The sequence below is a fragment of the Molothrus aeneus genome, chromosome Z (genome assembly GCF_037042795.1).
Source record: "Molothrus aeneus isolate 106 chromosome Z, BPBGC_Maene_1.0, whole genome shotgun sequence".
Lineage (NCBI taxonomy): Eukaryota > Metazoa > Chordata > Aves > Passeriformes > Icteridae > Molothrus > Molothrus aeneus.
In genome coordinates this window covers 9,725,443-9,740,537 of record NC_089680.1, presented here as the reverse complement: position 1 = coordinate 9,740,537, position 15,095 = coordinate 9,725,443, and the positions used below count along the sequence as shown (strand labels likewise).

Below are 15,095 nucleotides of genomic sequence, written 5' to 3'. Positions count from 1 at the left end.
AGTTGGGTGAGTTTTTTTGGTTTGGAACTTAAGACAAGAACTAGAGGAAATTTACCTTCTAATGGCTTTGTCTCTGGTGTGAGTTACTTGGGCCTTCCAATGTTTCTTTTACTGTTAATATTTTCTTTTGTAATTTACAATTACTTCTTGTTTAAAAATATTTTCTAGGATAAGGAAAGACCAAATACATGTAAAAGTTGACAATAAACTAGTGTTCTTCTGTTGGCTTTCCTACACTTTTTAGGAAAGACCAAGAGTCTGTCTGATCACATGTATTAAAACTTTACTTTTTAAATTTGAAGTTCAGTTCCTGTGAATTCTAGCAAGAGAACTTAATTGACTATTATTTATGCAAACCTGTGTTTGAGACTTCCAAAATAGCCTCGGGACCTGTAAAATAGTCAAAGCTATGAAAAAATAACTACATTGAACTTGAAATAAAAAATTCAAATGTTTCAGCATTCTTAAAGTTTAACAGTAAGGAAGATTGGAATAATTTTCTACTTGTTTATTGACTATATAAACTACTCTTGCTGGGTTTTGGTTTTTTTTTCAATTACACACTCGAATGATTGCTATTTTTCTGCCATTTGGAGTAGGCCAAATGACACAGGTACCTGTGGTTACAGAACTCCCAAACATCGCAATTCTGGCCTTCTGGAATGACATTAGTAACCTGGAAGATTACGACTAAGGTTACAGCTGATTCCAGCAGCTGCCTCGTAGTGGGTTTGTGTAACAGTGATGAACTATCTTTAGGCATACAGTTCTGAGAAACTGCCAGGAAGTTATTGCTGCGATTGAGATTACAATTGAAATAATTCAATTGTAAATGTCAGTTAATGTTGCAAGTCAGTGTTTCTTCTCCACAGGTGAACTGCTGCTTTGTGAAGCCAGCACAGTGTACAAATATGTGCAAGAAGATGGATCAAATCGTGGCACTTACGGGAAACTTGTGTGCACAAACTTTAAGATTTCTTTCCTTGATGATGATTCTGCTTCAGATGATAATGTAAGAAAACAAGCCTTCTAATTATGACTAAACAAGCTCTGCATAAATCTTTCCCTTATATAAAGATGCAGAATGAGCATAAATGTGTAAAATTTGCTAATGGGTGCAGAATAACTTGAATCAGTCTGCATCTGCTTGATCCTTTCTCAATCTCTAATGACTATTTTAAGCAGCAGCAGTGCAAGCATTTATGTGGACACTTAGATTAGACATAGTTTATAACTCTTTATATTTTGTGAGTTGATGAAGTTTAAGTTAAAAGAATCCATTGTTTTGAAAACTAATCAACAGTTTGTTTAAAGCTGATTTCTGACTCTGTCTTGGTAGCATTTGTGAAGTGTGAATGTTTCTGATGGTGGAAAACATCTGCCTGATTTGACTTTGGGCTACATCTGCAGAATCATTTCAGGCTGTACAAGACTGAGTAAGCTAATACTCAGCGGAAATGCTCTGAAAATTTATGTGGCTCAGTGAAACTCTGAATTATTTCATTCAAAGTCCAATGTTTGCTGAAAAGATTTTAAAACCTAGTGCTGTTGAGCTTGCAAACACTGAGAAAGCTAAAAACTCCCCAAATCTTAAAAATTATTTCAATCTTTTTTCTTTTGGTTTAGGTGCTCAGATTTAGCTGTCAAAGGAGAATGGTAATGCCACAGTGCCACATGCTTTTGATGAGCTTAAGGATTGAAATAGTTTAGTCCATTTAGGTGCTAGAAGTGAAAAGAGACTCTAGTGGCTCCCACGTTCAAGGTGATCTTGACAGTTAAGGACAATGAGAATAATATGACTTGACACATATTGATTGTAGTCAAAAGTTTATTGGGGTTAAATTTCACAAAGTTTAAACATTAAACTAAGGTTTCTGCAGCCAAGTACAGACTATTGGACCTTCTGGAATTAATTAACACAAAGCTGCAGAATCTTTTGACGTAAATCTCAAGTGATCTGTGGAAAGTTGGTAATAACCATGGTAATTTCTGTTCCTGGCTTTGAACTTTGGGTTTATAACATGCCAAGTCAACTATATTTCTTTTAACAAAAGTTCAGGATTAGCTACCTGCTTCAGAGTACTGCAGACCTGGAAGTAACTTGAATAAGGTTAACTCTCTTCACAGTAAAATATAATTTGCTCATGTAGTGTACATCAGCTGTTTGGTAACAATATTGAAACTGTTTAATTGTGGCATTGCTAAAAATGCCAATTTTAACTGTACGAATAGAAAGGTAGAAGTGAAGGGAACTCCAAATCACTTCAAGTTTGGTTACACAGTAAATTAGGTAATTGGGTTGTCTGTGTGTCTTCACTTTACCCGGTCATAAATCTGATTTTAATGTTAGTGTGTTCTTGGGATACTTGTTCTTTTAAGAGACTTTGTATTTCCTGCCAGGTTCCCATAGCAAGGAAACTTGTCATAAAAGGGCTTGGATTACATGAAGCTACTGTATTTCCTGTTTACTGCAGTGATTCGAGTTGGAAAAGTGACTCTCAGTAGAAATGTATGCTTTGAAGCTATTTGAAAAGTAAAAACTGTATCTACATTTAAGCATGGCTGAGACTTAAATAAAGCTATATTGTGTGTGTAACTTGCATTTTAATAACTGTTCTTCAGTGTCCTGCCTTATGCAGCTTCTAAGAATAAGGAGTAATGCTGATAGTAAAACAGTCCATGGAAAGCTTTTACCTGGCAGAAGGTGGTACTGTAGTGTGATGTTTCTGTGATTTCCTTCACTTTTTTAGGAGCCACAATTTAAGAATAAGATTGTAGGAGAAAATGACATAACTCTGCAGTGCGTAGATCAAATATATGGAGGTAAGTCAGCTTTTTACCCCTGGGGGACTTAGAGTGCTGGGGCTCTTTGTACAAATACATCCTTTTTAGAAAACCAATATATTATTAAAAAGCAGCTGCAGTTATCTTTAATAATGAAATGACAGATAAGAAATTTATCAGAACCCAGTCTTATCCCTCAAGCTTGTCAAAATAATTTTAATTTATTTGATTAATTGTCCACTGGAACAGACAAAATGATTCCTTCAAAATGCAGTTGTTCAAAGCAGAGAGTGTGCTGTGAAAAGTCCCTAAATTTGGTAGACAAGGATCTTCCAATGTATCAACTATTTCTATAAATATGGATATATTCACTTCATTTGAGCAATAGCAGTACAGGTACCAAATTCTCAAACAATTCCTTTTGTTTGTCTAAGGGAGCTTTGTTTTATGAGATGCATGATATCTTCACCATATTAAAGGAGATAGAAAAGGAGGTTTTAATTGCCAGCTAAATCAAGTGCTTCACATGGGGGCTTAGAGATGTGCCAGTATTACTAAAAAAAGATAAATGAGAATGGGGTGGATCATTTTAAGTATGGGAAGGCTTTATTGAGAATCCTGTTCTTGGACTAATTATGAGTATTCAGAGTGTTTATAAATGGTGGTGTTGATTTCTGAAAGAGTGGACTGGGGCAGACCAGTGATGGTTATGAGACACTTTAGTTTTATGTCCAGTGGCCGAGCTGGCAGCACTTGAAGTTGTGAAATGGTACATCCTCAAAGAGAAATGAGCAGAGGTTTGCCTTGGGGACTTCCTGGTGGTTAAAAAAAAAATTAAGGAACTTAGAATGATCTCAGATGTCTGGGGACTTCCCCTTGGGTAAAACTACTTAATTGTTCTTTATATATCTTGAAACTTTAAACTTGGTGTGCAATCAGAATGTGAATAGATACAGCCACTGAGCAGCTGGTTTGCTGCAAATTTGCCTTTTACCTTGTATGAAGTGATTTGATGGGTTTTAAAAGAAAAGGTTGAGGCTTGCCAGCCTGTGTTGTAGGATGCTTGTTTTGTCTTGAGAAAACTTGGGCTTGAATTAGTTTCTTGAGAATTCTGGAAAGTCAGTCGAGGACAACTTTATCAACATTACAAGTCCCTTTTTGATGTTTACTTTCCTTTTTAATTTTGCAGTTTATGATGAGAAAAAGAAACTTCTAACAGGACAGCTAAGAAAGTACCCAGAGACGTTAATTATCTACTGTAAAGACCTTAGAGTATTTAACTTCTGCCTGAGATACACAAAAGAAGAGGAAGTGAAAAGAGTACGTATAGTAACTTAATTTGCTTTTCTATTTTTAGCTTGGTGTTGGGTGTTGTGAGGATGAGGGAAGGATGAAATTCACCCTGAAACTTGGAAGTGTTTTCTGATCATTTCCAGCTAAGACAGAAAGTAAAAGATTGATTTTATTAAACATTTCATTGTGCATAGCAGTTAAAAGACAGGTGCAGTGCCTCTTTAAAGAAAACTGGAACTTGGGAATGCTACAGGAAATTAGCTCCAACTCAGACAAGCTATAAAGTTGTTCTATTTGTGACATATAATTTCATTTTATTTTAGACTTCAATATAGTGTTACTTTCCTGATAACTTTAGGTTTTTTGAGAAATTAGTCTTTACTCCAAACTAAGAGTCAACTAACTTTATTTAAATAAGAGTAATTCTGGAGGTTAAACATATATAATGTTACTTAGACTAAGTAGGTACAATGTCTTGCAGAAAACATTGAAACTTTCCAAAAAGTCAGGTTTCAGCTGTTGAGGATAGAACCCATCAGTTTTGTTTAAAACCTGGATGCAGGGGTTGGTAAAAAAAAAAAATAAAACAACCTTTTTTTTTCTACACTGAAGTCTTGGTGTGTGTTTGGGTGTTAATTTTTGGTCCTTTTTTAGATCGTCAGTGGTATAGTTCATCATAGCCAGACTCCTAAGCTGCTTAAACGTTTGTTTCTGTTCTCTTATGCATCAGCTGCTCCAAGCAACACAGGTAAATGGTTTTTTTGATCTGTTTGTTGCATAGTTAGTTTGTTAAGCAGTCTGGGAGGCCTACAGTTGAGTTTGTGCTCAACTTATGGCTCTGTCCTGCTAGCAGGTAGCTTCAAAAGATTAATTTTTCTTTTGTTGTACATTGTTAAGCATGTTGCTAAAAACCTCTAAATTGTCTCCTGTTGGTTTTAGTGTCCTTCAGGAAGTTGCACAGAAATTTTCCAAGCAAAAGTAGCATCCCTAGATTGAAAACTTATTGTGATTAAAATGTGCAAATGCTTTTCATGTGGTTCATCTAGAAAATACTTTGCTTGCTTTGTCAGTGTGGTTTTTTTGTATAACTGCTGTGAACCAGACTTCCTGCTCTTCATTCTGAACTTACAGCATTTGCAGTGGCATCCTATGAGAAAGTATTTCCCCTTTTGCTCTTATTTGCAACCAATATGCTTCTTCCAGGCAATTGCAAGAAAAGCATAGGTTTGCAAGGCATCTGACTTCCTTTTATATCTGACTTATTACATAATCTTCCCACTTGATCAAACTTGGCTGAATAATACATTAGGCTGCAAAATTCAGGACAAAAAATTGTCAGTGTACTTTCTGGCATTCTGTAATTCAGACTTTAGTAGATATAATAGTGCCATTTTGAATTAGGAACCTGACCCTTAATGCACCAACAGCACCAATTCCCTTCACAGAGGAAGGTTTTGATGTATGCAAGGTATTAGTCAAACACCAAAATATGTCAAGGAATTTCAGGATCATTGAGGTTAGAAGAAGCCTCTGGAGATTATCCAGTCATGTTCTTGTCCATATGCCCCTCTTCAGAGTAGGGTTAACTGCATCAAGCTTAGTCATGTCCCGTTGGGTTTTGAGTTTCTCCAAGTATTGAGACTCCACAAGCCTTTCTGGAGAGTCAGTTTCATTGTTAGACCCTCCTTGTAGTGGAAAACATTGCTGTTATGTATATGTGGGATTTGCTGTAGTTCAGCTTGTGCATAACTGCCTCTTGTCAAGTCACTGAGTCTGGATCCATCTTCTGTACTCTCCTCCCCTGTTCCACCCCCAGTGTTTATATACAAAGGGAGATTGGCCCCTCCTGAGCCTTCTTTTCTGAGTGACCCCAGCTCTGTCTCTCCTCATATCAGATGTTTTGAGCCCTTTAATGATCACACAGGGCCTTCACTGGTCCAGGAGCCTTCAAACAGGAGCCCAGCACTGGCACAGTCCTCCAGCTGAGAGCAGTGGTGGCTTCATTCAGCTGGTACACAGTGGCTTTGCTAAATGCAGCCCAGGAGCACACTGCCTGTTTGCTGCAAGGAAGGCACATTGCTGGCTCTGGTAGTTCCTGCAGGCTTCACCTGAAACTGGTGTTCTGTTTCAGCTACAAACAATGGAAAAGACTGCAAGCTTTTCCAGGTAGAGGCAGAGCGTGGGAGAAGCCTACTCTTTAAAGCAACATCAAAGTGCTGTCCCACAATTCTTTCCTATTTTAATAGCTGTGTTCAGTAGTAAGTGGCTCAGTGTCATTCTTCATAAAATTAGTACAGGATAAGACAAATAGACTGTAGATATTGGTTTTTATGCCTTTCACAGTCTGATACCTCCAAAATCCTGTTTCCAAGAGCTCATCAATAACGTTCTGTTCTGAGCTGTAAATTTTTCATCTACCTTATCTTCTTACAGTGAAAAGTTTCAAGTTACCATTGTATCTTCCATGGAAATTATAGCTTTCTTTGCCCTTTCAGGTTTAGCTGATATTGTAGAATGTTAGTCAATTAGGATGTGTGCCTAAAACAATTGACATTACTCCAGAAATTATATGGTTACTGTACAAGATTTGAGGCTGAATCAAGCTGCTGTCTTATTTCTTGTTTCTGAGGTGGCTAAGTAGAATTACAAGGAAGAGTCCAAGTTGAAAGTATTGAGACTGAATTGCTGTAATTAATTTTCTGCTCTTACTGAGTGCCTGAGATGTTCTATTCAGTGCAAAACTATTCATGAGGAAACAAAATGAACCTTAAATGAAGTGCAATATCTGAAATTCTTTTAGAAAGGTTTTTTGTATGATTGTTAATTCTGCATTTAAACTACAGCATTAGATGCCACTCAGCTGCATTAGTATAAAATGATATTTGCTGCATTTTAGGCTGGGTGTGAGGACAGCCCCAGCTGTGTGGAAGTTCTGTAACAAATTATTCATTTCTGCAGGAGAAACTGTTCCTGAAGTTATTAGTAACAGCTGTATCTGATATTGCTGTTGTTGACAATCAGACTGAGGCAGTGTGGTGTACAAAGGCATTTTGTCTTTGACTCTAGATTTTTGGTACACAAGAGGTTCTGCTTGCTTACCTTAATGGCGACTAACAGGTTTACTTAGGATTGCTTTTGTGTTAGAATTCCTGACAGTCTGCAAAATTAATTTTATTGATGTCTGACAGATGGGAGGAACCAAACGGTGATGTTTGAAACCCTCGAGGACTGGCGTGATGAGCTGGAGCGGACCAAAGGGAATGTGAAATACAAAGCAGTGACCACCAACGAAGGCTACAGAGTCTCTGAAAAGTAAGATTGCCCTGGTTAATAGTGAGCTTTGGATGTGTGAAAATCAGTGCTACCTTTGATGCTGGGGATTATACAGGTTTTTAGGAGTCTTTTTAGGGTATGGTTTCCATTTTTATTTAGGGAATAATTTTGTTTGTAATCTCAGGAGGTGATCCTGCACAACCTCTGATTCAAGCAGGGTTAACTTCAACTATTCAGGACCTTGGTTAAATCAAGCTTTGAGTATATGTAGAAGTGGAGAATAGAAAATACATATGTCTGGGACCTACACTTCTGTCATACTTGTTAGGATGACACTTTCTCAGTGCTGTACCTTTACTGTGGTAAAATTTCAAGTTACATGCACTGGAGATTTTTCACTGTTTTTGTTGGGAGAGGGCTAGATGGGGAAAAAGTAACTGGCTTAAAGTAAATCTGCAAAATGTGCTGGTGGAAGTTAAGTTGTGTTGCCTTTGGGAGAAGGTTAGCAAAGTTTAGCTGAGCTTGGCCGCCAGTTTAGCAGAGTAGCATTTAGTGGTGAGCCCTTTAGGATGTATACAAGGCATTGTATACTTCTACTGTTGTTTCATAGTCAAATCTTGAAAGATTTCACAGACCTTGGAAATTTGTATTTCAGAGCCTTAACTATTTATTCTAGAACTCTGTCTTGGGACACCCAAATTGAGTTTAAGTACTTCAAGCCAACTTACATTGCTTCTCTGAACTGGGAACGTAAATAGTGTTGGTTGATGCTGGAAATCCTTGATAAATTAAATGATGTTCTTGAATTAGGATGTGAACTGCTTAACAGGTATGGAAACAGAACTAGTCATTTTATACTGCAAGGGTATCTTTTGAAGCAGCAAAGCATGAGAGAACCAAGGTAGACTTAGAAATCAGTCTTAGAGCTTGGAATTAATTGCACCTTTGTGAAGGCAGGGGAGTGTTGCAATGAAAATAGTTAAGACCTCAAGGCTGGGAAAAAAGCCTTATTCAAGCTGAAAATAAAGGCATAGCTTTGAGGGTAATAGAATTATCTAGTAGGAAAGATTATTGTAGCAAGGTGAATATATAGTTAGAATTTGAGTTAGAACACTCACCATCATTAAAAGGAACTTTGAGATTGTTCTTTGTTCAGTTTTTGAGACCAAGATACTCTTTTTTGTTGTCTTAGGCTGCCTTTGTATTTTGTTGTTCCCATATGCATTTCTGAAGAGAGTATCTTGAAGTATGAAGGCAGAGGCATTCCTGTAAGTATATATGCATGGCTGAGGGTAAAACTCTCACTGAGATGGTAGAATTTTAATTAACATTTCAGATGTTACTGCATATTGTTTTCAGAACCTTTTTTTAACAGTTTACATGTATACCTGGTTATCTACAGAAGGGAAACAGATGTTGGAAGGAGAAGTGCTTGATACATTCTGTATTTCACTGAACAGTGTAATATGTAGGAAAATAATACATTTAACATGTACATAACAGCAAAATATGTATTTATTGTTCACCGTTCCCATTTACTATGTCTCATAGCCTACATATATTATTAGCCTGTCTGTCCATCAGTCTGTTTTTCATGAGACTGTGCTGAGTGGCATCTGGCTGGGGCAAGATGTAGGCCTTGAAGTGCTATTTGGATATTGAGGTGAAGATGGTGCATGTAAGGTGTAGCTGAACACCTCCAGTTACCTGGCTTGGGTTCTGGTAAGTGCTGTGGCTGTGATGATGCAGCGTTTTTACAAAGTCAGGTAGCACAACTGAAAAACTAGTTCTACAAGTCCAACAGAAAATAAAGTTAAATACACTAGTTTGCAACCTGTAGCAAGCTGGGTCTGGCTTCCTGCCTTTTAGTTCAAGAACCAGTGAGACAGAGAAGATGGAAACAAGGAGCAAAGTAATCTCACTTGTGAGGTCTTAACTTAATGTGTGTCCATTAAATTTGCCAAGGAAAACCATGTTAATTTTGTGCTCTTAAGTTAATTGGAGGAGAAGGTACTGTACTCTCCTGCCTGAAAGTCAAAGTAGTGTGGTAGACTTTTTCTCAGAGCGTCAGAGACCTATTAAACTGGCTCTTACACAGAAACAGAAGTGTTTGGGAATTTTTTATTCCATCTTTCGTTCACAGAACTGTAGAATAGTTTGGACCTTTAAGCAGGATCTAGTCTAACCCCCTCTGAAATGACCAAAGCATCTTCTTCTACATCAGGTTGTACAGAGCCCTGTCCAACCTGACCTTGAATGTTTCTGGGGCTTCTGCCACCTTTGTGGGCATCCTATTCCATCCAGTGTTCCAGCACCCTCCTTGTAAAAACTTCCTTCCATATATGTAATTCTAAAGCTACCCTCTTTTAGTTTCAAACCATTACCCCTTGTCCTATCACAGCAAGACCTACTAAAAAGTCTTTCCCCACCTTTCTTATAAGTCCTCTTTAAGTAATGAAATGCCACAAAAAGATGTCCCCAAAGCTTTCTCCAGGCTGAGCAACCCCAGCTCTTCAGTGTATCCTCACAGGAGAGGTGCTGCAGCCCTGTGACCATTTTTGTGTCTCTGCTCTGGGCTCACCCCAGCAGGTCCCTGTCCCTCCTGTGCTGGGAGCCCAGGGCTGGATGCAGTGCTCCAGGTGGGTCTCAGCAGAGCAGAGCAGAGGGGCAGAATCCCCTCCCTGCCCTGCTGCCCACGGGGCTCTGGATGCAGCCCAGGACATGTTTGGCTCTCTGGGCTGTGAGTGCCATGGCTGGGCCATGTGCAGCCTCTCACCCACAGCACCCCCAAGCCCTTCTGGGCAGGGCTGCTCTGGGGCTGTTCATGCCCAGCCTGTGCTGGCACCAGGGCTTGTCCCAGCCCAGGGGCAGCACCTGCACCTGGCCTTGTTAAACCTCATGATGCTCTCATGGGCCTGCTTCTTGAGCTTGTCAGGGTCCCTCTGGATGGCATCCTATCAAACCACCTCATCTTGGTATTGTCTGGAAATTTGAGAGTGCACTTAATCTCACTGACTGTGTCATTGATAAAGGTATTAAATAGTCCTGGCCCTAGTACAGACCCCTGAGGGATACCACTCGTCACTGATCTCTGTCTGGACATTGGGTAGTTGACCACTACTCTATGGATGGGACCATTCAACCAGTTCCTCGTCCCTGAACAGTCCATGCATCAAACCTCTGTCTCCCCAGTTTTGAGAGAAGGGTGTTGTGTGTAACCATGTAAAAGGCCTTACAGATGTGCAGATAGATGATAATATCTGTAGCTGTCCACTGTTCAGAGGCCTTGTAGAACTCTTCTAATTATTTCCAAACTGTTTCTGTGAAGGCAGTGTCAGATTAGCTGGGCCATATTGAATTGGTTTCAGAAGATAATGGAAGGACAGTGTAGTAATTTTTTCCACTCTTGATGATTGTGAGGTTTCTGTATCCTTCTGAGGTGCACCTCTTGGTTTCTGTAAATTGGTAGCAGAACTTTTATTTCCTGATTTCATTTGTGTAATATTCCTGATGAAAATGATTCTTACTCTCTGTTTCAATGCAAGTTTACAGATCATCTTGAGAGCTTCAAGGAATAAGAAGTATTCATGAGAAAATTAGGTGTAAAGGGAAGTAAGAAGCTTTGAGGACTTGTTTTGCCACAAGAAATACCTGTGACCATGCAATCTGATTTAGCTGTGGAGTGTTTAATACATTATTTCATATGCCTTGATTACTCTTTATGCGTAGTGCATGTGGAAAATTATCAGTGCATGTATTGTGAGTTATCTCAAGGCTGAGCTATTAGAAAAATCCAGTAGTGGAGAAACTGATGGATAATATATATTCCAACTTGTTATAAGTTACTTGTAAGTATATAAGTTACTTGTAAGTAACTTATATAGTTACTTACAAGTTCTGTTTTGCTGTGGCATATATTCCAACATAATTTTGCCATAGACTTTTTGATCAATTTTTTTTTTTTTTACCTGTGAGGGAAGTTGAGAAAGTAATATTTTGGCATAATCTGTCATTTTATATTTCCCTGTGCCTGTGTAAACTCTAACTTAAACTTGCAAGTGGTAACATAGTGTACTCAGGCATGTAATTTTGGTGAGGTGCAGGAGTTTGCTTCTGTTGATGGTGTTATTAAATACACTAAAAATTCAATGAAGCAAAAGTACAGAGAAATTTTGAAATCACTCAATTACTCGAGCAAATACCTTGTATAGGAGAATTTACTTATTTTTCTCATCTGATAAATGTCTTTCTGCAGATTTGGTGTTGGTCTTGCCATAACGGTGCTGCTCTTCTCAAAATGTCTTCGTTTCCCAAAGAACAGGATGACAGCACTTCACAAATGCAAAAAGCCTTCTTGGATGGGTCAGTAATAGCTATTCTGTCCACAACACTTTGCTTGGTATGGACCTTGCTTCTCTTTTTTCCATATATGCTATATCTTTTAAGCTTTCACACATCAGGAAACAAGTTCTGTATCTGAAAGTAGTTTGCTGTAGTGGAATGTGTTAAAGCCCTTGACCCAATGGCACTGGTCACTTGTGCAGGGTTGGAACTTCACCAAAGGGCTTTTCTGTGGAGCTGCATACACATATATTTCTGAGGAATCTGTACTACCTGTGCTGTATTTTTTAGGTAAAGCAGCAGCAGAGCTTGTAGGGTTTAATGGCTTAATTGTTTTGCAAGTAAGAGAAATGTAGATTCTGTCTGTAAATGTGCATTTACAAACTGAGTTTTTAAGACTGCCACCTTCTGAGAGCTAGGTTCATGTTCTTAAATAACTTGAGATAAGGTATCCTAAAATGTCTGAGGCAGCCTGAGCAATTCACCACTGCAGCTTTCAGGTGTGAAGGCAGACAGCACTTTTTCACATGGGGTAGTGAACTGACTTAGTTCAGCAGTTTAAAAAATGAACAAGTGTAACTTAAGGGAAGGAGCACAGCTGTCTGTTATGGCAATGACTTTTTCCACCTTAATTTTTTAAACTGTTGTTTGTCTGAGATGGAACTTCTCTCTCAGCAGTTAGATCAGACTCATAGGTACAATCTGTACATTGAACATTGGCTTCTTGCTCCTCATAGATGGAGACCTGTTAATCACACAGAACGAACAGAAAACAGCTTGATTGGGCTCTAAAAACTGCTTTTGTTTATAAAATTAATTATACTTGCATAGGAAAGAGTTGTGGCCCTTCCTGCAGGTTCTCTAATATTTCTACCCTGAAATGGGAAAGATTATATGACTTAGAACTGTCTTTAATGCTATTTTGTGATGTGAAAGTAAATAAAACTAGCAGTAAGCTGTAACAATGTATCCCCTGATATTTTGATCCCTTCTCTGTGGCCATTTCAACTTGGGGCAGTATTGCTGTTTTTCTTTGCTGTGCAGTACTGGTGTTTAATCACTGGAGTCTAAAATATATCTACAAACTGGCCATCAGGGTGTGTTCAAGTGCCATTACAGTAATAGTCTGAACTCAGGCACAGAGCAGATGTTTACAATCAGCAGTTTGTATTTTTAAAAAAGCTGTTCAGAGCCTGATCTTGCAGCCTAAGTTCTTTGCTGTGTCATTTAGAAAAAGTACTGTATTTCGCCAGCAATTGTTCTCCCTCACTTCTCTGATCTGATGCATCTTCCAGTAGATCTGGTAACTCATGTTTCTGATGTGGACTCCTGTAGTTCTCACTTAAAGCAGGTTTCTGTGCTATAACCTGCAGGAAGCAAAGCCCTCTGTCCTGCCTGGAAAACTGCCCACAAGACCTCACTTCTGAAGTATGAGTTAGAGCAACTTTTCCCAGGTCTTGGTAATAGAGAGGACAGTGTGACAGCAGATGTAGTTACTACATTGATGTTCATCTGAGCTCTGGAACCTGAATGAGAGGGAATGCTCTGGGTCCAAGCCAAAGCATCATCTGGCCTGGTATTTTTTCCTCTCCTTCAAGGCAAAAAAATCTGTAGATATATAGGGAAGTGCAAGATACATTGTCTTTTTTGAACCCAAATAATTTCCTTTGCTTGTGTATTTCATTAGAAGACCTAGCAGCTAGGCATCAGAATCTGGTTGGCAAAAGTCAAGAGAAATTGTAAGCTTCTGTTGGGAGTTTTGGGTGTTTCTATCCATCTCTTCTTTTAGGATACGGCTCTAGCAGCCTCCTAGTAAAGTGATTTTGGTGTGTCTAGTGAAGAAAATACTAAAGAAACAGTAGTAAAAATCAAGCAGTGCTTGTAATATTGATAACTGCACAAATAGGCACAAGTGTAATTCTATTGGTGTCATGGTTAAAAGCATCAAATAGTGTTATAAGCCTGTAGGCAAGCTTCCAGTTAGTACTTAGAAATGCATGGAGGTCACTAGCTTTCCAGAGTGTCTATCTTCTGGTATTACAGCTCTTTGAGAAATCATGCCTATTAACTTTGTCTTCAGATAATAGTTGATGCGTTATTTGACTTGTGAAGCAGAAAGCTTTAATCTCTTGATGGTTTGATTTAGAATCTATAAGACAATTAGCAAACCTCCCTATGAGCTCCTGAGGATGGATGACTTGTCAAGCAGCCTTCCATCTCTGCAAGATATCCAGACTGCATACACAAGATTCAAACAGCTGTTTTTGATAGGTAAGTCAGACTTTAAAGCAAAGCATAACAATGATGTGCTGTGACTCCTGAGTGCAGTAATTTTCTTGATTGGTGCCTTGATTTTGAGGGTGGTCAAAAGCAGGTTTTAAAATATGTAATTGAAGACTGTGCTTATGTCTGGGATGTGAATGAAGGTTTGTAGTTCTTTGACTTAACCACCTCTTGCTAAGCTGTCACAGTATCTCAAAATTACTTTTGAAGGAATGAAGTCTTATGTGTTAGTTGGCTTACACTAACTGGAATGAAGTTTGTGGGGAAGATTTTCAGTCTTCTGTGGCCAAACTTTCAGCCTTTGGGCTCTGTCAAGAGTAGAGACTGCTAATTAATTTTTGCCCTTGGTTTTATTACACACTAGTCACATCTCAAAACATATGAAGCTGCTTAAATTCTGTTCTTTAGAAAGCAGTCAGATGGGAGCCATGTGAAAGTATGATCTAGGCTTTCAGACTTCTTTCTTCTGAGACTTTCCAACTATTTTGCTGTCATGAAACACTTTGACCTCACCTCTTGAGATGAAAAAAGCTCCACTCCACTTCTAATACAAGGTATTTGAGTTTCACACTGAAGATTTTGTCTAGAATACACTGTCAAATTGACAGTGAATCTTAAGAGCTAAAAATAATTACTTTTTCATGTGATTTGTGGCAAGTCACCCTCTGTAGGAAAAAAACCTAAGCTTGAATTTAGTCATTTAACCTGTGTTATGAAATACTGTGTATTTCAATGATGTAATTGCATCATTGTCTTATATTCATGCAAAAGGGAATGTGTTGAAACTCCCATCTAGTAAGTGTTCTTGCAGTTTGTTAAATAAGTTTTGACAGTCGACTGTACCTCACTGAGTATAGCACTATGCACTTTCAGTCTGAGAAAAACATTCAGGTAACTTTTGCAGAAGTACTAAGATCTTAGAGAAATGTATGACCTTATTACCATATTTTAAAGTCTGAACACATTAACCATAACTTTTGTCGTGTACATGCCTCGTTAATATGGTATAGGCATCTTGTCCTGGCTATGGCACTCACAGCCCAGAGAGCCAAACGTGTCCTGGGCTGCATCCAGAGCCCCGTGGGCAGCAGGGCAGGGAGGGGATTCTGCCCCTCTGCTCT

General features: G+C 38.6%; 1 protein-coding gene across 1 annotated transcript in view; it reads left to right on the top strand.

Annotated features, from left to right (window-relative positions):
• MTMR12 (myotubularin related protein 12) overlaps positions 1–15,095 on the top strand; it is a 33,099-nt gene that overhangs the window by 8,247 nt on the left and 9,757 nt on the right. Inside the window, exons 3-10 of the mRNA XM_066569017.1 lie at positions 873–1,012; positions 2,751–2,823; positions 3,974–4,104; positions 4,732–4,825; positions 7,266–7,389; positions 8,543–8,618; positions 11,606–11,712; positions 13,838–13,962. Of these exons, the coding sequence (XP_066425114.1) occupies positions 873–1,012; positions 2,751–2,823; positions 3,974–4,104; positions 4,732–4,825; positions 7,266–7,389; positions 8,543–8,618; positions 11,606–11,712; positions 13,838–13,962 (870 nt within the window). The remainder of the gene's footprint in view (positions 1–872; positions 1,013–2,750; positions 2,824–3,973; positions 4,105–4,731; positions 4,826–7,265; positions 7,390–8,542; positions 8,619–11,605; positions 11,713–13,837; positions 13,963–15,095) is intronic.